At 40.4% G+C, this 19,475-nt stretch overlaps 1 protein-coding gene across 6 annotated transcripts in view; it reads right to left on the bottom strand.

The window, feature by feature from the left end:
• Positions 1–19,475, bottom strand: part of RERE (arginine-glutamic acid dipeptide repeats) — a 450,961-nt gene that overhangs the window by 39,368 nt on the left and 392,118 nt on the right. For all 6 annotated transcript variants that reach the window (XM_040325943.1, XM_040325944.1, XM_040325947.1 and 3 more), the window contains 3 exons: positions 16,122–16,221; positions 8,951–9,049; positions 6,209–6,289 (listed from right to left, as the gene is read on the bottom strand). In XM_040325943.1, coding sequence (XP_040181877.1) covers positions 6,209–6,289; positions 8,951–9,049; positions 16,122–16,221 — 280 coding nt within the window. The remainder of the gene's footprint in view (positions 1–6,208; positions 6,290–8,950; positions 9,050–16,121; positions 16,222–19,475) is intronic.

The following is a 19,475-nucleotide window of genomic DNA, read 5'->3' as shown; positions in this document are numbered from 1 at the left end:
GATAACATCTCAGGGTGTATTTAAAGTGGTTTCCTCCTACATGAATAGGGTAAAAAAAGGAGATCTTGTATAAGTCTGCACTGATGTCTTCTGAGCATGTAGACAGAAAGACAGCTTTACAATAGAACATGAAAAAACGCTAATGTACTGCACTAAAATGACAGGGAACAGCCTCTCTCATATATTAAATTTGCAGAATGTGTTTAATTATTTTGCCAAGCATTCTTCTGCTAATGAAAAACATCTTGTTTTAAGATAGTTGGCTTGTGGCTGGAAGGAGACAGACGGTACAGAACAAACATCCATTATCAGGTGCTTTAAAGAATTTAAGCAACACAGCCAAACTTTCACATAAGAAATTAATACACATCAGCATTTTCAGAAAATCCCTGGCCCATCACATTAGAAATGGCTAATTGATTCGGGGGACACTCCTGCAATAGATAAGGTGGTAATAGTGTACAGAGAACTGTAAAATATGCATCAGGCTCTTATGAAGACTTGCCACTTGCTGACACAAGCTATTTATATATAGCTGGCATATGATGCTGCAGGGCTATTGGATGCACACTCCAGGCACCTGTTCTACACAGAATTTAGCCTGCATGCAATCAAAAATCTCCCACACTGTACAGAAAGCAGCACATGCACTACTACCCATCTCCTCCAGGGGGCAACTGCTCTCTGTGTCAATTCCATTCTCCCCTTGACATTTAGAAAACATCTACATCAGTTGTATTCTTGTAGCAGTGAGGTGGCTTACAACAATAAAAAGAGCAATCTGTACAGAACAGACGTCTCTATGGGGCACCCTGCTGTGCTTCCAACTTGCTCTCATCACACGCTTGCTCTAATTTGTGTAGAAGCATCCATGAATCAGCAAATGTAAATAGCACAGCCACAGACTTTCTGCCAAACGTTCAGTAAATACATAGGCCAAACCTAGATCTTTCTTCCAGGCAAAGAAACTACAACGAACAATGTTAAATATAATTAATGGATTCCATACCAAGACCTGTACAGGAGGTTGCTCTGACTGGCAACAATGTATAATCCCATATTTTTAGAAGAAGAGACAACAACACATCTCACCTATAGCACCATCTGCAGGTGAAAATTGGTACTGAGAAACCGCTTTATTTTGGTGGTACCTTTGCGGTCTTTATTCCTTCCATTATAAAGATATAATATTTTGAAAATTTTGAAAAAAAGATTATATTTTTTACTTTCTGCTCTAAAACATCCAATAAAAAAAAAAAAGCAAAACATTTGAATTTCTTCATCAATTTAGGACAATATGTTTTCTGCTACACATTTTTAGATAAAAATATCCCAATAAGCGTATATTGACTGGTTTACATAGGGGACCCGCTAATCAGTTCCCGCTGTCAGAGTGGGCGGCACCGAGCCGCCGGTGGGGCGCCCCAATAACCAGAAGCACAGGATCACGTATATACGGTAGTAAAGTTAATCTGCTATGGGCGGTTCGGCAAGTGGTTATAGAAAACGGTCATGTCGATTTTTTTTTAAACGATATGGTCTTAAATTAACTAACAATATTCACATATGTGAATCAAGGATCCTGGGACATGCTGTTGCATGAAGTAGAAGGTGGTGTTGGTTGCATACAGTGCTCTTCATTTACAGAGTTCACCGAGATTTGATACTTTGCAGGGATCTGACCGAAGGTTTAGTCTTGTGCTGGCAGGCATGTTACAGGTGTTCCCACTGTAATTTGATCAGTGTTGGCAGTCACAACTTAATTGGCATATGGCCATTCCGAACATTCGATGCTATACGAGTAGGAACAAAATGAGTTGTATGAAACCCAGTTATAACATGGGTTAATTTTCAGAATGCAATCCTTGCACACCAAGGATTGAAAGCTTGGATTTCAGTAGAAGAAAAAAGCTGCAGAGACAAGTTTTATTCTTCTTCAGCAGAAAGCTCAACTCTGAAGCTTTCTGTAGAAGAAGGAAAAAGAGTGGTGACCATTTGCTAATAAAAATGCTTCTTATCCAATAAGGAAATGTGTCTATGCTGGGTACACAAGTTTTTTTTTTCTTTGTTTACCAAAGGGGCTGAAAAAAAATAAAAAAAATACAGGATTGCCATCCAATGTATGGGTATCGTCATACGAAATGCGTCTGGGACGGCGTACAGTGAGGTAACCACGCTCGATGTGAAGGAGGAAGGGCTCCTACAGTGCCGGCCGGCATTTTTTTATACGCTTTTTACAAGTTATGTTTGTAAGTACAATAGTCGTCTTCTTTTAAATAAATTGGTCAAAACGGTATTATGCTATAGTCCGTTTTCTGTTATTTATGATCCACGGACCACATCTATGAAAGAGTTATCATTCTCATGATCGGATGACACATTGCTGGGGTACCCTGATCCAGTGTTTCAACCCGTGGACGGAGACTACATTTCTTAATGCTGTTTAAGCCTGTAATTTTGGTAAGCGGCTTTTCATGTGGTGGTGGTTTCTCACGGATGTCAAAATTCACTGTGGTGCCGTCTGTCTTGATTGTGGACACCAATGAGATTTAATCAACATATTTGGGACATTATTTAATTTATTTATATGTTTGAAATCTACATTTATTTGTATCCACCTTTTATCTAGCCTCCGTTTGCTAGTTAATTTTTTTTTGTTTAACTTATTTGTGTTTATACCACCTAACTGTAGGCTCCAGGTTTATCATTGCCTTTTTGTTATATTTGTTTGGTTAGCACAGTTTTTTCTGTATTGCTAATAAGATTAGCTGGTCAACTTCTTTCTGTGTCATAACCTAAAGTCTGACTAGGAAGTAAGTCAGAAGTAATCAGTGTGGTATATATGCTATACTTGGTATGTTTACCATCTAAAAAAGGGATATTCAATTAGCGGACCTCCAGCTGTTGCAGAACTACAAGTCCTATGAGGCATAGCAAGACTCTTACAGCCATAAGCATGACACCCAGAGGCAGAGGCATGATGGGATTTGTAGTTTTGCAACATCTGGAGGTCCGCTAATTGCATATCCCTGGTCTAAAAGCTAAAGTGTGTATAAACCCAACATTTCATATTCCTGAAATGGGCCTGCTGTACCATACATTTGTGTGAAAATAAAACCTGTTCTCTTTGAATTGCTGCCTTTGTGTTAAATCCCTGGTGTTCCTGCCACTCTGTCTATTTCCCTATTGCTCTCCTTCAATGATTAGACTTGTCCTGGCAGGCGCCACCTCACCCCCCCGCACCGCCATTCACTGGGAAGATCAGTGTTCTGACGTTTCTCCTCTCCTGGTTTTTATGCAGCTGAGATCAGAGGGAATGTGATCACTTACAAAAAAAGGGGGAAATAAAGTATCTATATCTATAAACAAATGCTTTGCCTTTCATTTCTATTTCACACTGCATGGGCTGTTTTACAAGGTGAGGATTTACAATCACTTTAGGTTGTGATATCTGTTTAATTATCATATTTGTCATTTATAAGCACATGCTTTTGTCTTTCTGTATGCTATGTTGAATTTCAAATAAAAAAATTATGGAGCTAAAAATGACGGTGCTGGGCAATGACAATTTAGAGGCCTGCTTACCAAAAGAGGCAAAATACATACTTTTTTATTCTATCACCAACTCCCATTTGGCATTTTATCTGTTTGTAAAAGTTCTACGTTTGAGCTGCAATGTAGAAGTGTGGTACAGAATGCCCAGTAAAAAGCAGATACTGAAATGGTGAAGTAAATAAAAATACATGGTCACAAGACATGTAAGTATCCATTTGTCTTATCCACAGGACTGCCGGATTTGACTACATTAGTCTCTCTGTGCTACATGCAGTCAAGCACTGTCTTGTTCCAGGTGCTGCCGGATTTGACTACAGTAGTCTCTGTGCTACATGCAGTCAAGCACTGTCTTGTTCCAAGGGCTGATGAGACAACCTGCTGTCTGTACCCTAAACATATTGTGTTGCTTTTTTTTCAAAGTCAAGGTATCCTCTGATAGGATGAGAGAGGAGGAGCAGGTGGCATCCAATCAGAGCGCAATGAAAAAAAAAATGATGTTTGCTGAATAGCGGCGGTAAGGGGCACAAACTGCTCCCTGTGTTCAGCGTATGTATGGACGTGTAACCAAGCTAGCCCATGGTAAGCTTAAAGGGGACAAAATTTTTTAATTTCTACAGTTCAGCTATAGGTAATATTGTTATTTGCCTTGTTGGCTTGGTAAATTTTAACATTAGGTCTACTTTAACATTCATAAAAACTTCCATCTGTAACAAAAGATCAAATAACTGGTAAGAAGCACTGTAGGACAGGTTAAAATCATAACTATAAAATGTAGGTCAGGATGACAACATCAAAAGTGGGGCTAAACACAGATAGAATAGATCTTAAAACATTGAGAAATCAATGTTAACATCATTATAAATATTAAAACCAATGAAATAAGATATATATAACAAGATTCACAGTAGCGCAACAATAACGCCTAATTGCTTCAATGTTCAATAGAAAAGTGCATAGTTCAGAACAGTTTCGGGTTTTTTCATGCAAAGTTCAGAGATGTGCAGAGTTCCGGGGTACACTACATACATAGTGCAGAGTTCAGCCTTCTTCCACAGCTGCTTCCCTCTGCATCCTCATCTCACCCCTCTTCTTCTCTAGTACCTCCGGACACACTGTAGGTGGCTCTGTCTCTCACTTGCAGGGAGATCATCCAGTAGGGGTGCTGGCATCCATAAAGCACCATGGGGACCTGCATCTCCCTTGTCTCCATCCTGCACTCATTGGGAGCCGCTCAGGAGATCAGATCTGTGGGAGCCATTAAGAGGCAAGCTGTCACTTGTAAACACAGAAGTTGGACTTCTGTGTTTACAAGTGATAGTGGTGAGCAGAGGGCCTAAGCCAGAGGTGGTGGAACAGAGTTCCACCTGAAAAAAAGCCCTGCTCATGGTTAGGATAGTAAGCCATATAGAATCAGTAGTTCAAAGATTCCTTAGTAAGCCAGTCAACTTCTCCACAGTTCCTTGTACTACAGGCACATAAAGAAAAGCTCCCCTAATTTAATATTGTCAATATTAAACTAGTGGAGCATTTATTTTTCATGTACCCATGGATATGTGCCTTTACTACAGGGAACTGTGGAGCAGTGCACTGGCTTACTAAGGAACCTTTGAACTACTGATTCTTACGGCTTACTAGCCTAACCATGAGAGTGGTAAGTAAATATATTAGGCGAGTTTCCACCTGATGGGAGCAGGTCTGATGCGACACTTACGGTGGTGGATACCTCCCAGTGTTTTTCTTGATTAGGACATCACTGGGAATTATCATCAGATCTTTTCTTTGCCATTTAAAGAGGACTGCTATTGGACTCTTTTATATTTTATTATTTTTCATTATTTTCTTTTGCACATAGTATATTTTATATATTCGATTTCACTATATTTTTGTATTGAACGCTGAATGAATTAGGTGTTGTTGTTGCGCTACTGTTAGGCCCCGTACACACGATAGAATCCATCCGCAGATAAATCCCAGCAAATGGGTTTCTGCGGATAGATTCTATGGTGTGTACACGCCAGCGGATCTGTTTCCGCGGAGAAATCTCCTCTGGGATGGATTCCAGCAGATCGAATATTTGTTGTGCTGCACAACATATCCATCTGCTGGAATCCATTCCAACGGATGGATCCGCTCGTCTGTACAGACTTACCGGATCCATTCGTCCAAAGGGATTCCCCGCACGCGTCGTAATGATTTGACGCATGCGTGGAATTCCTTATATGACAGCGTCGCGCCCGTCGCCGCGTCATAATCGCGGCGACGGCGCGACACGTCATCGGCAGAGGATTTCCGCGCGGATTTCAATGGGATGGTGTGTACACTCCATCCCATCGAAATCAGCGGATATCTTTGAGAGGATTTATCCGTGGAAACGGTCCGCTGGACCGTATCTGCGGATAAATCCTCTCGTGTGTATGGGGCCTAAATCTTGCTATATATGCACTTTGGTATATCTTATTTCACTGGTTTTGAGATTTATGGTTATAAGTAGCAGCATTGGTTGTTTTTTTCTTGATCACTTTGAGTGCGGGAGATCACCATTATATAAATTCATATTACCTGTAAATAAATATTGTAAATTACATCAGGCTGAAAATTTAGCTTTTTGGCAAAATGGGGAAAAATAATATTAAATATCAACAAAACCACTGACCGTCTCTTTATTGGGCAGCAATTCCTTCCGAATCCTGAAAAAGTTCTTTCCGTATTGCCGTAATCCTTTGATGAACCGTTTCTGTATTATCAAAGCAGTGAGTTAGATGTTAAGATCTGAAATGCTTTTACCACAACAAAGAAAACCAGTAGCCTGATAAAGATTAGCTTATAGAAGACTAAAGCCGGCTACAGATGGAGCGATTTTCTTTCCTGCAACCACGAAAAGAAAATCGTTCGCTTTCCCCATCAAGTCAGTATTGATGGGGGAATCCCTTCTCGCCAAGCCATTATTGTTCTCCCGGCAGGGAAAGCCCCGTGATTATTGCAAGCGGCTATACCAGCCACTAGCAATAATTGCAAATACAATCTGACATTCAGCCTGCCCATAACAAGCTTTGAATTTCAGCACTTAACACTCTCAATAAAGTAAAAAAAAAAGTAAACTGTGTGAAGTGCTGAAATAGCACATCACGCCACCTATTCACTGCCTGGCAAAATGGACACCAGCATGCACAGACTGGTTTAGCACATGGCTGATGTGAACAGTCCCTCAGACATGACACACCCCTGTTTTATATGGGACACACTGTGATATTCTTGATAAAGTCCTTAAACACGATCATCACTGTTGTGGATATTTCAGGGTGGGGTTGTCAGATTACGCAATATAGCAGGGAAGAAAAAAATACAACAGCAATAACCAAGCTCAATCCTTTATTAAGAACAGATGCCTTTATTTATGTAGAAGCTCTGAGTGCACCTTTAAAATGCCAATTTTCAAAAAGAGATCTCATCTGAAGCCATGTCAAAGTTGTCAATGCATTTACCTAAAAGCACAAGTTAAAACCGCATCACAGAATTAAAACTATGAAAGGATTTTAACATTTTATTGTAGTTGTCCCAAGGAATAAAATAATTTGTCCTTGGGTGGCATATCAGTCATATCAGTTCTTGGGCCTTTTACAGCATGGCACACTGTGGCTATTTTCAGAAGTAGAACATAAAGCTGCCATCACCTCAGCTCCATCCAAGGCTTCTAAAGAACCTATCATGTTTTATGTGCTGCGGTACTTTATCTGTCTTTTAATTTAGTAATGTGGATATATTTTGCTGAGACATCTGAAGAGATTTATTCTACCAGGTGTGACCAAGTGTCCTTATAAACAGGAAACAGCTGCTACCGACTGTTCCTTTTATAGATAAAACATGTCTTGTTGACCATGCCTCATCATCAACAGCCACCATGCATACACTAAAACCTCCATCTTAAAGGTAAGAAGCATTTTTCATCCATATTATAAAAACGAAGAGCAAATTACGTGCATAACCGGAATAACTTCTAGCCAGAACAATATTTTGCTTTCGAACATTTGGACTTGCATGTATTGCATACTGCCTGAAGCTTGAACTGTTGCTACAGGCAATACACATGCATCCTAAATTTCAACAATTAGAGACACTATCATGCCACAGTAAAGAGGAAGAACAACAACTGTTGCCAGGCTTGGTTATTACCTACAGGAGACACGATTAAGACGGTGGAAGCCAGTGTATGGTGGCCAACTCAAAATGCAGCATTTGCCTGTTACTGCCTATATTCAAACCTATTGTTTGTCATTGTCACAAGGCCACCAAGTATCAACTTATTTTACAGAGACAAGAGATCAGTCCTGCTACTCTCAACCTTCTAAATCTCACTGCTGGCCTATCAATGTGATGGTCAACCTCACTTTCCAACACTGAAACTTAAGAGGGCGTATGTATAGGCTCTTGACTAAAGAAGCCATTTCAAAATTTGCACGTCAGAGATCAGAGGAGCCCTTCTGTGCATCTGCGTTTAACAGTGCATGCCCGTATGGCTTGTTTTCCAGAACGTGAAACTTGCACATTTGGGAACATGCACATTCTATGGCTGGCTGAACCCGCACCTGTGGCTCTCTAGCGACAAGTAAATGCTATGCATATTTGAGCCTAAAATAAATAAAGCATATACCCTTAAACTAGACAACCACAAACATTCCTGATGTCAGCTTTAAAGTAAAACTAAGGGCAAAACATTTTATTTTGGATAGAGTAAGGTGGGGTTATAACCCCTTTAAGATTTATTTTTGCCATCTGTGGAGATGTTCCTTTACTTCCTGCCCCATAGCCAAAAGAGAAAGCGAGAGACAATCCCTCTGGTGTGAGGCAATCCCTTCTTGTCACCAGAACTACTGTCCCCATAGGAAGATATCCCCACTATTTCTGTTGGACAACTCAAAATTTGAGTTTTTCTTTTACTTTCATTTTGGATGATAATGGTATATATGACCAATACAGAAATTAATCGCCCTAACAAGGGAACCAACAGTCAAAAAAAAAAACCTGACAGGTGACCCAATCCCTTTCCATTCCATCCAAAACTTAAAAAGGGTTTTGCCTTTAGTTATACTTTAAGATAAAATGGAAGATCTGCTGTGTCTGTGCCCATGTACACCAGTGTCAGCCTTGACGAAAGGAAGGACGAGTGGTTCTTAATTTTTCCATGTGTTTGACTGTTGGATGCACAGGAACCAAAGACATTGTGTCCCTTACCACACCAGCTCTGTAACTACAGTGGGTTCATGCTAACTGTTCCATTCAAATGTGATCCAAACATGGCAGAGATCACCTTTCACAGTTCTGGACATGTTTATGACCGCTTATGTATACAAGATATCCGACGAAGCAGTATATAAAATACATGGCGGCATTTCCTTACCACTTCATCTTCCGTCCAGCACTTCTCTATCAGCTTGGGAACTGGCTTCTTCACTAATCGTTGCAGCGCCTTCCCAGCATCATAGTTGCTTTCATGTAGCTAAATGGAAGAAAAATAAATAAAAAGTTTGTACAATTAGGATACTATGATTCTGATGTGTAATATAGTAAAAAGGACACAGAAAAATAATAATTTTGGCTAAAACCTTACCGTTGGTTTAAAATAAGAAATATCCTACTTAACCTGTGTCCCGCACTCCTTTTAATCAGTCACTAGTGCATGCACCTGTGTTTACCAGAGACCGAAATTATCTGCACATAGAAATGGGTGCGCTCAGCGAGCCAGAAATATAAGTAAATAATCGTAGGCCACACTGATCTCGCCAGAAGCCCTACCCATTAACACTTGTAAATATAAGTTTATATTTTTTTTAAGGGAACCAGTCACTACAAGAAACCAATTTTTAAACTGTTATCACTGTGCAGGTTTAAAGATTTATTTTCTGCCAGTTTACTTTGGCTTTACTTAACCACCTCACCTCCTGAAGATTTTACCCCCTTCATGACCAGGGCATTTTTTTTGTTTTTTTGCTATTCAATACTGCGCACTACTTTAACTGGCAATTTTGCAGTCATGCAATACTGTACCCAAACACTTTTTATTTGATTTGTTTTCCACACAAATAAAGCTTTCATTTGATGGTATTTGATCACCTCTATGTTTTTTATTTTTTGCTATATAAAAGGAAACACCAAGATTTTTTATTTTCTACTGTTATAAAATATATCCAATAAAATCTAATTTCGTCATGAATTAGAAACCAAAAAAAATAAATCCCAATAAGTGTATATTAAAATGGTATGTGTGAAATTTAGAGAGACTACAAACTATGGTATATGTGAAAATAGATAAACTGGTGTACCGACAGCCTGATCTAATTTTTGATGCCCTAAAACGCCAGAAAAGTACAAATATCCCCCAAATAACCCCTTTTCAAAAGTAGACAGTCACACAAGCCTCCAAGATTCCGAGAGATACTACTGAACTCTTATATGAGAATTGTATTCTCCCTCTATGTAGTTGGTTAGCAGGGTCGCAGGGACGGGACATTCAGAGTCAGGCACAAGTAGCTTGGTTGCGACGGGTCCTCTTTAAGTAATCAGCATGGACCATCTTGTGAACAAGTATGAGTATGAAGTGACCCAGAAAGCTGATCACATGTTTTAATACTACAGACCAGATCACTATCAATGCTTTGAAAAAGATGGATTAGCCAACTGTCCGCCACTCTGCAATGTCACATAAAACACACTGATCTGCTCCGGCCAAGTGAGACTTTTTGGGCATTAAACTTTATTGCAGTAAACCAAAAATGTTCATGTCTTGTATGCAAGAAAACAAACAGCAATGGTTGTAAATAACCAGAGATTAAAACATCAGCATAAGATACACCTGAACCCATTCACCAGGCACAGACAGCTCATTACTGCAGCACATAACCCAAAGAAAACAACAGATTGTGCAAGCAAAGCCTAGCTGATCCATAGACATAAGCCATCTCTCCTTCCTCATATTACCAGCAGACTAGATACATTTTTGACACTTCAGAGCAGCAAGCCGCAGACGTGCAGCGCGCTCTGACATCCCCTTTGCTCCCCCCTGCTATGCGCACAGCCAAGGTCTAGTTGCCAAAAACAGAGCAGGGAACATGCCTCCTCCATCTCCGGAGTCGAATGACAACTCACGCAAAGAAAGCAAATACCAAAATCTAGGCTTCTTTCAGTCAACGAATGGATAAACAGCACGCAAAACAAATTCCCCGGAATTTAGTACACTGTAATGCCAAAAAAACATCTACTGAGCGCTCTGCAAAACCTGTTCATGGAACAAAGGAGCAATGACCAACACATATAAAACCGTTTGTTTTCCTAGACAGACAGCGGTGTAAAAAGCAAAGCAATCTCTATACAACAATCAGAAATCATCTCCTGCTGTGCCATTGCCAGAGAGTAAATGGTTGCTATGGGATACTGTATGCTGCACACTGTCACTGTGTCTGTTACTTTAAATACATACAAGGTATGTGGCTGTGTGTTCAGTGACTCTTGGAGGTTTCAAGCAGAACTAAAATGTAAAAAAAGGGCAGGCAGGCTTTTTATTACAGAGGAGACATACGTTTCTTCTGCAATAAAATACACTTACCGACCCGTTTGCAATTCCCTATAGACTGTACACTGAGCGGTGCAGCTTGGCTTACATTGCGGCACACCACCAATGTGCCGGTATGACTGCACTCCTGGACATGTGCAGGAGTGAGGTCATCCCATGCCAGCCAATCAAGACGGCCTTAGATTGACACCAAGGAGCTTGCCCAGGGAGAGTCTTCATGGGCATCAGACTGATAAGTATTTTTACCTTTAATTTTGCTTTAATAAACTTGTGAAATTGGGCACTAGGACTGGCAATACAACATTATGTGTTAACTGTCAGCCTGCATTCACAGAGTACTTTCATAAAGCAAGAGACCCACTTCCCTCCCCACCCATGTTAAAACTACCATCTGTACATTTATTTTTATTTTTTTCATACCTAAACAGCAATAAGAGATGAGAGCCCTTCAATCATAAGTAATACTTCCTTCATTTTAGAAAAGAAAAAAAAGCATTTCCCATATTAGTTGACGCAAAGTGTCTCAGGAACATGAAGAGCCCAATCTATCCCCTAACCACTCTTTGCTGAGCACCCACAATACCTACACATAACCTCATCACATGACTCTACCCCTGGCCACTCTCAGTTTAGTGCTGCTTTATAAAGTTTCAATCCCTGCTGCTGCCACTTTTGATTATTAAACTAAGCAGCAAGACTATATATGAATATGCACATACATACTTATATAGGCAGAGCATGCATCCTCTGTGGACAACCCTGGCACCAAGCTTATGTTTTGAAAAATGGGAACCAAAGGGAAAATCCAACCCATAAAACATATACGGGAAGATTTATTATTGAGCATGTTAGGTTGGCATCAACTGGCTGCAAGTCAACAATATTAAGTGTGTCTGACCCATACAAGCACTCATTACTGTGCCTTACAAATGCAAGAAAGAGTTTGATAACCATAAGCAATATGCAAATCAGGGGAGTTCATTAAGTTGCCCTCTCCTGGCAATCTAGCTTATGAAATAATAAAACAGGCTATGGAATTAATTTGCTTAAGTAAATGGTGCTTATGTGGCATACATGGTCTCTGGGCCTGGTGGTAGTCAGTTATCAGTTGATTTACCAAAACCCTGATTAACACCTTTGCCAGAGACCACGTGACCAATTCAGAGACATCGGCCATCTGACTTGCCATTGAAAAGAGCAGGAAAGGCATTTCACTGCGCTATAACATTTGCCAGTTTGATTGTACAAGATATTGACAATTCTCACGATCTTGACAATTGTCAACACCCCCCCCCCCCCGACACTCTCGGCTCCTCTTCTTCTGTGTGCGCCCTCATAGAAAGTCACTTGCTATGGGGGGAAACCTATGGGTTTGCTACCAAACTGGGCTGAGTAACACAAAGTGTTACTCAGCCCCTGCTTCCACCTCAGAGAACTTGGTTGACAGCAGCAGGAGCCAATGCTGCTCGTGTCCTGTGAGGAGAGGGACGCAGACCAGCACGGCTGAAGATGGAACTCATAGGGGGGTGGGGGAGCAATACAACTACTGGGACATGTTTTACCTTAATGTAGGGAATGCATGAAGGTAAAAAACAATCTGCCTTTAGAGTCACTTGAAGGTTTCTATTGAAATATAATATATATTGTCTTTTTTAATTCTGAAATAAAACTTTACCACAATTTACACTAAATCAGAGCAAATATTGGAAAAAATATATATTTTAGCAAGTACAAAGCGTACACGCAGTATGATGGCAGGTACAGTCATGTAGAAAATGCCATCTGCAGCCAGTGTGATCTGACCATTTCCTTTTCTTCAGTGACACAGCTGGAAGGCGCCTTGGTTTTATAATGAACTCTATTCCTAGTCTCTCACATCTCAACAAGGCGCTGTATTCTAATTTATATCTTCAATTACACTGCATACTCTGTGGATGGCTTCTCTACTTCCTGGCTGAATGGGGGCAGGAGAAGGTGGCTTTAGCAACCTGTGTTTCTGTAATGAGTCATTACCTTCCTATTTCCACACAATACAAAGAGGTTTCAGACCTGCTTAGCTTCATGGAGACAAAAATGAAACTTTCATATTTCAAGAACGAGTGAATCTGTAGGAATAAATTATCCCAAGACTCCAAAAATTACATTTTGCAAAGGCAACGAAAACAGGTTTACAGTGATGCTGGTGATGGCGTTAGCGGATAAGGGAAGCAGCATGACAGATGGGGTGTATTAAACCACGGTATTAGTGTCATATTTCTGTGCAATTGCTGTACACATGAAACGAAAACTGGACCTTGTGTTCACATACGATAACATTTTTCTAGCCTGCACCTTCAGTTTTTGTCATGCAAAAAGCTGGAATCGGCTGTCGAAAGAGCTATTATTAACGATCAGATAATCAGTTGATTGTTTGTCATACATAAAGTTGTCTTCAGATCTTATCATGTGTATGGGCCTTTAAGGCACAACTCTTTCCACTTACATTAAATAAGAATACTATAGAATTAGGCTCCATTCACAGTTGCAATAATGTGGGCAGAATCATGCGTTTCTGCCCGTGTTTTCAGAAACTCACCAAAAAGCGCAACACACTTGCAGGGCCATTATTTCTTAATGCCACCCCAAACAATTTTATTCTCATGCTACTTGGATATTTAACGATTTGTTAGCAAACACATCCATTTGCAACAAGGCGCGCAACAAGATATGAGGTTTGATCTTTCAGCAATGAGACAATAAAATTCACCCATACTCTTTAGTTGGTTTATCCTGTACAGGAATTACTTGCAGCAATCTGCACAGCTGCCGACAGAGCCATCTGACAGCTGCAAGAGCATGCAATATAAAATGTGATGTTGAAAACATGGCACAGCAAGCAAATAAAAATGTATTTTCAGGTAATATGTACAATATTAACTCAAAATAATTAGTGAATAAAGACAGAACAGCCAACACTACCTTCCCTATTGAAATAAAATATGTATGAGACACAAAGGATGTTTATCAGTGCATTGCAGAGGCCAAACCCCCTTTAGAGTCTGAATGCTGAGCTGAAGGGATCCGTGGGGTTGACTTGCTTCCATCAGCGGCTGCCTGTTCTTATTTTTAGACTAGTTCAATTTACAAATTGGCAGGTCGCTGTTCTAAGACAAGCACAGGGATAAAGCACTCTACTAGCAGCAAGGCACAAGGACAGGGAGAAAGGCCTGCGTTGCTGTGTGGCAATGTATCTTATCAGCTCCATGTATCCCTCCTCCCTCTCATTTCTTCCACACACCTTTATATTGCTGTGTCTGTGCAAAGACATTAAGCCTCTGTGCTCCCGCTGCTGATAGCAGGTGCTGCTGTTATTGCAGAAATGAAGCTCTGGATTGTCAAGCCTGATTTATAGCAGGCCTGGAAACCTTATTGAATTTCCATAATAATAAATGGCACAGCTCATCCAGTGCTCCTCTACATCTCTACGGGTAGTGTATCGCTTGCTACAATCAGTATCCAGCACAACAATGCTGTAAAACCCTGCAATCGTGGAAGCAAGACTGGAGCAGATCTGTCAGCACTGAGACCAGTCACTTTTAAAATGTGAAGTCTTCACCGCAACTCAGTAAAAAAAAATCAGATAAGGTTGCTCATGGCAACACATTCTTCCCATTGCAGTCAAGCTTTACGATTAGGCACACAATGAAGCAAGCTGTCTCCATATGTTTAAAAAAAATAAAAATGAACAGCGGCTGTCAGGTTTATGACATAGCAGTATTAAGATAATGATCAGCTGATCACTATCAAACGACAGGGACTACCACCTAGGAGGCAATGTGTATGGCTATGCATCTATACCTTAATGATTCAAGGTCCAAAATATATTCAAGGATCTGTATAGCCTACTGCCAAAGAAAACTGAAATTATGCAGCCAGATAGAAATAGGTACATTGCTGCAGGCCAATATTTAAATCTCTCTGCGGGTCAGTGAATTATTTAAAATGGTTACAGGACACCTAACCACCTAAATTCTTCTAGTTGCAAGGATCCATATTACCGATTTCCCCAAGCAGGCCAATGTACTCCCCCAATTCCAAGCAGAGCTGAAATTCAGCCGAGGAGCATTATGAAAAGCTTGCTGAATCTTTCTACAAAGGTCTAAAACTGTCTGATGTTTTTTTTTTTAACAACTGCAAAAGTCCAAGAAAGAAGGTAATAAGATGGTCTAAATACATGCAGTATGTTAACCAGTTTACCTGCCAATTGATTGGCTTATGTGTAATTACATTCTATAGCTCTTGCGATTCCAGTCAGACCTCTTTGCAGATTATATTGCGGTCCTGCAATGCAGCCTGATCCAGGAGCCATCCCAGCAACAACTCAACACCAGAGTGGCAACAGCTCACTCTACATCCTATTAAGCTGTACTCCCCTGTATACACTGTAAATGACACCACCATCCTAATTGGCTCCTAATTCTACTGCTAACTCTCCCAAAATTAGTGCTGCTGTACAGAGGAGTAGAGAGGGCAGATAAAGAATTTTAAATATATATATATATATATCTCCCCACAGCATTTGACGGACAGCAGCAGGAGCCAATGGCTTTTGCAGCTGCCTGTGAGGAGGAGAGAGAGAGGACTGCAGCAAGGGACAGTGCTGGATCAATGACAAGCTCAGGTAAGTGTTTGGGGGTGGGGGAGTGAAATAGTGGGGTGTTTTTACTTTAATGCAGGGAATGCATTAGGGTAAAAAAACATCCAGCCTTTATAACCACTTTAACGAAAGGGTGAGTTCCACTCAATCTTTGGCAAATAATGTTAACCAATCACTACATCCTACTGATGCGAGTGACCTGTCCGATGAACAAACCAGTTAAAGTTACCATTAAAAACAACCTAACCTCTACAGACAGCGTTAATGTGATTTACAGCGATATAGAGATGTCACAAGCTCCAGGACAAATAGGATTTAATCTAACATATCAGACAGAACTGACAAATTCACAAAAACAAAACTTACTGTGTTAAGTGCATTAAGTGTAGTATCATCTCGAGAAGCAGCAACGCAGCCATCTTCTGTGGATCCCCCATCACACATCCCAGCAAAGGCAGCCATACTCCTGTCAAAAGATAGTGGCATGAATAGAGTGCACACCAATGCCCTGTACTTAAGATGCTAGACAAGCCAAATCACACAATAATAATAATTTATCAGGTATTCATCCCATAGTATCTGGCGATACTTCTATGAAATGAGGGGGCCTGCAGTTCACCTAAACTGTCAATAAACAAAATAATTATGGTAACCAGATAAAGAGACAATCCAAAAAGAGATCACTAACTAGAACATACTTAAAGTGGAACTTCACTCTCAATAAAAGTTCACTCATATATATTTTACTTGTTATAAACTTTTTTCAAAAATGTTCAGTTACTTCTTGGTTTCCAGGCAGGTCTGAGCGAACGTCGTCATACATCCCAGGGGTCTTCAGGGGGAGGAGGGATTTTCTAAGCTAAGCTTGTGTCTTATTGGTGGTAGACCCTTCCATTGTGGTGACCCTTTATGGTATTTTTTTTTAAATTGTGACAGCAGGTGTCGGGAGAAGATCCCCCACCCGCTTTCACAACAGGGAATAGGAGGAGCACAGGCAGGTAACATATTACACCCTAAATATGGGTCAGTAACATTCCTGATGTTGAGTGTTATAGAAAGTGTTTGCGTTTTGGGTACCCTTTATACTTTTTTTTTTTCTTTTGAAGAACATTCATTCACCTTCACTGCTATGATCCCTGTAACAGCCAGCAGAAATTAAGATAAAAGGAGGAACTAGTAAACAGTATCCCATAGGACTCAGCTAAGAGGGAACAAGAGAATTTGCAATTTTAAAGCTGGTCACATACTAGTAAGTATGGACAAACATTTGTATGAAAATTCTTATCAGTACATTCTTTTGTCTTAAAGTGATTCTAACCACCTCCTCATCCTCACTACAGCAAACACGAACCAGGTAGGGGGTGGAGCCTAGCCCACAGCACGTCACATCATAAGAAATCACTTTAGCTATTACACAACCTACCCTAGGGGAGGGTGTGTTCGCTGAAGTGATGTCACAGGACATGCAATTCCCCTGTGGCTCAGCTCTGCCCACTGTCAGGCCTTGCTGCTGAGAGAAAGATCATGTGGCTGTTGGTTTTAGCCATCTCAACAAAGGGGGGCAGATTAGAGTTTAGGAACACGTTACTGTACGTAATTTGAAAGTACTTAAAAAACATAATTTCTCAATATTGGAATGAACAGTCTCTCTCAAATGAAATCCGCATTAACGGTTAGGAAATTGCACAAGAACATTTTTCAATCCTGCTCCTTCAAATTTTCTTGTTACTGCAGTCGAAAATGTATGTCGATTTGACCCCACTAATGGGTAGAACATCATAGATTTGAATTTCTACATACCTTTTTTTTTTTTCTATTTGCGATCGCAAGACTTTTGTTCTCAAGTGAATAAAGGGCTTAAGAGCTGGGAATGGAGACTACTGAGGGGCGTATCAAGCAGGAGGCAGAGAAACAACAGGACACCGATCTTTTGTCTGTGCTCCCAAGCACAGTGGATAAGTGGTTAGCACTTCCGCCTAGCAGCACTAGGGTCGTTGATTCGAATCCCAACCACGACACTACTTGCCTGGAGTTTGTATGTTCTCCCTGTGTCTGCATGGGCTTTCTCTAGGTACTCTGGTTTCCTCCCACACTCAAAAAAGACAAGCTGGTAGGTGAATTGACTCCTATCTAAATTGGCCCTAGTACAGTCATGGCCAAAAATATTGACACCCCTGCATTTCTGTCATATAATGTACCACTTCGCCCCAAAAATTTTTTGCAATTACAAATGTTTAGGCATTCTCATGTTTTTTTCTTCTGTTTGTATTGGTATGACACAAAAAAAGTGGTGAAACAAAAAGCCAAATCTGACACATTCCATGCAAAACTCCAAAAATGGACTGGACAAAATTATTGCCACCCTCTATTTGGTAGCACACACCTTGGAAAAAAATAACACATGAATTGCTTCCTCTATCAATACGTTTCCTACACGTCTCTACTGGAATTTTGGACCACCCTTCTTTCGCCAGCTGCTCCAGGTCTCAGATTGAAAGGGTTTCTTTTCCCAACTGCTGCTTTGAAATTTCTCCACAGGTGCTCTATGAGATTTAAATCGGACTCATTGCTGGCCAGTTCAGTACTCTCCAGCGCTTTGTCTTAAACCATTATTGGGTGCTTTTTGACGTGTGCTTTGGGTCATTGTTCTGCTGCAAGTCCCATGACCCCTGACGGAGACCCAACTTTTTGACACTGGACCCAACACTGTACTCCAGAATCCTTTAGAGGTCTTCAGATTTCATAATACAATGCACATGGTCAAGACATCCAGTACCTGAAGCAGCAAAACAACCCTACAACATCAGTGAACCTCGGCCATGTTTGACTATAGGGACTGTATTCTTTTTTTTAAAGGCCAAATTTCTGAAAACAATAGAATGATGGGCTTTACCAAAAAGCTGTAATTTTTTTTATCTGTCCACAGCACATTCTGCAAAAAGAGTTTTGGCTTCCTCAGGTTTTGCCAACTTAAATCTGGCTTTTTTTATGTTTGTGTCAGCAGTGGGGTCCTCCTGGGTCTCCTACCATAGCGTCCCTTTACATTCAGATGGCGCTGTATAGTGCAAGCTGACACAGATGTACCCTGCGCCTGAATGTCAGCTTGAATTTGTTTGGGAGTGGATTGAGGTTCTTTATCCACCACTCAAACAAGCCTTTGTTGCAATCTTTGATACATTTTTCTATTTTGTCCAGGGAGATAAGCTACACAGTGTCATGGGCTGTAAGCTTCAAAAATGTTGTGTACAGTGGACCCAGGAACATTAAAATCTCTGGAGATGGACTTGTAAACAATTTTTGTTCTTAAATCAAACAATTCTTTGTGGCTCTTTCTCTTCTTCATGCTCCGTGTGGCACACAGACACACACAACAGAAAGGTTGAGTACTTTTTCACCATTTTATCTTTCTATATTGTCAGCACCTGTTAATTGATACAGGCGAGTTTAATTGCCAATCATAGGAGCATCACAAACTTGGAATGCACTTATTTCTTAAAATTTTGAGAAGGTGGCAATCATTTTGTCCAGTCCATTTTTGCATGGAATGTGTCAGATTTGGCTTTTTTTCACCACTTTCTTGTGTCATATTAATACAATACCAATTTGGGTAACGGAGCCGTTTCTTGCCATTGCGTTTACAGTATCTGAATATTTTTATTGTGGCCACCTATTTTGTATACAACACTGGATTTTATCTGAACAAATGTAAGTGCAATACTT

Source organism: Rana temporaria, chromosome 10 (genome assembly GCF_905171775.1).
Source record: "Rana temporaria chromosome 10, aRanTem1.1, whole genome shotgun sequence".
NCBI classification, from domain to species: Eukaryota; Metazoa; Chordata; class Amphibia; order Anura; family Ranidae; genus Rana; species Rana temporaria.
The sequence above is the reverse complement of the archived record's forward strand: the minus strand, read 5'-3'. Positions and strand labels throughout refer to the sequence as shown.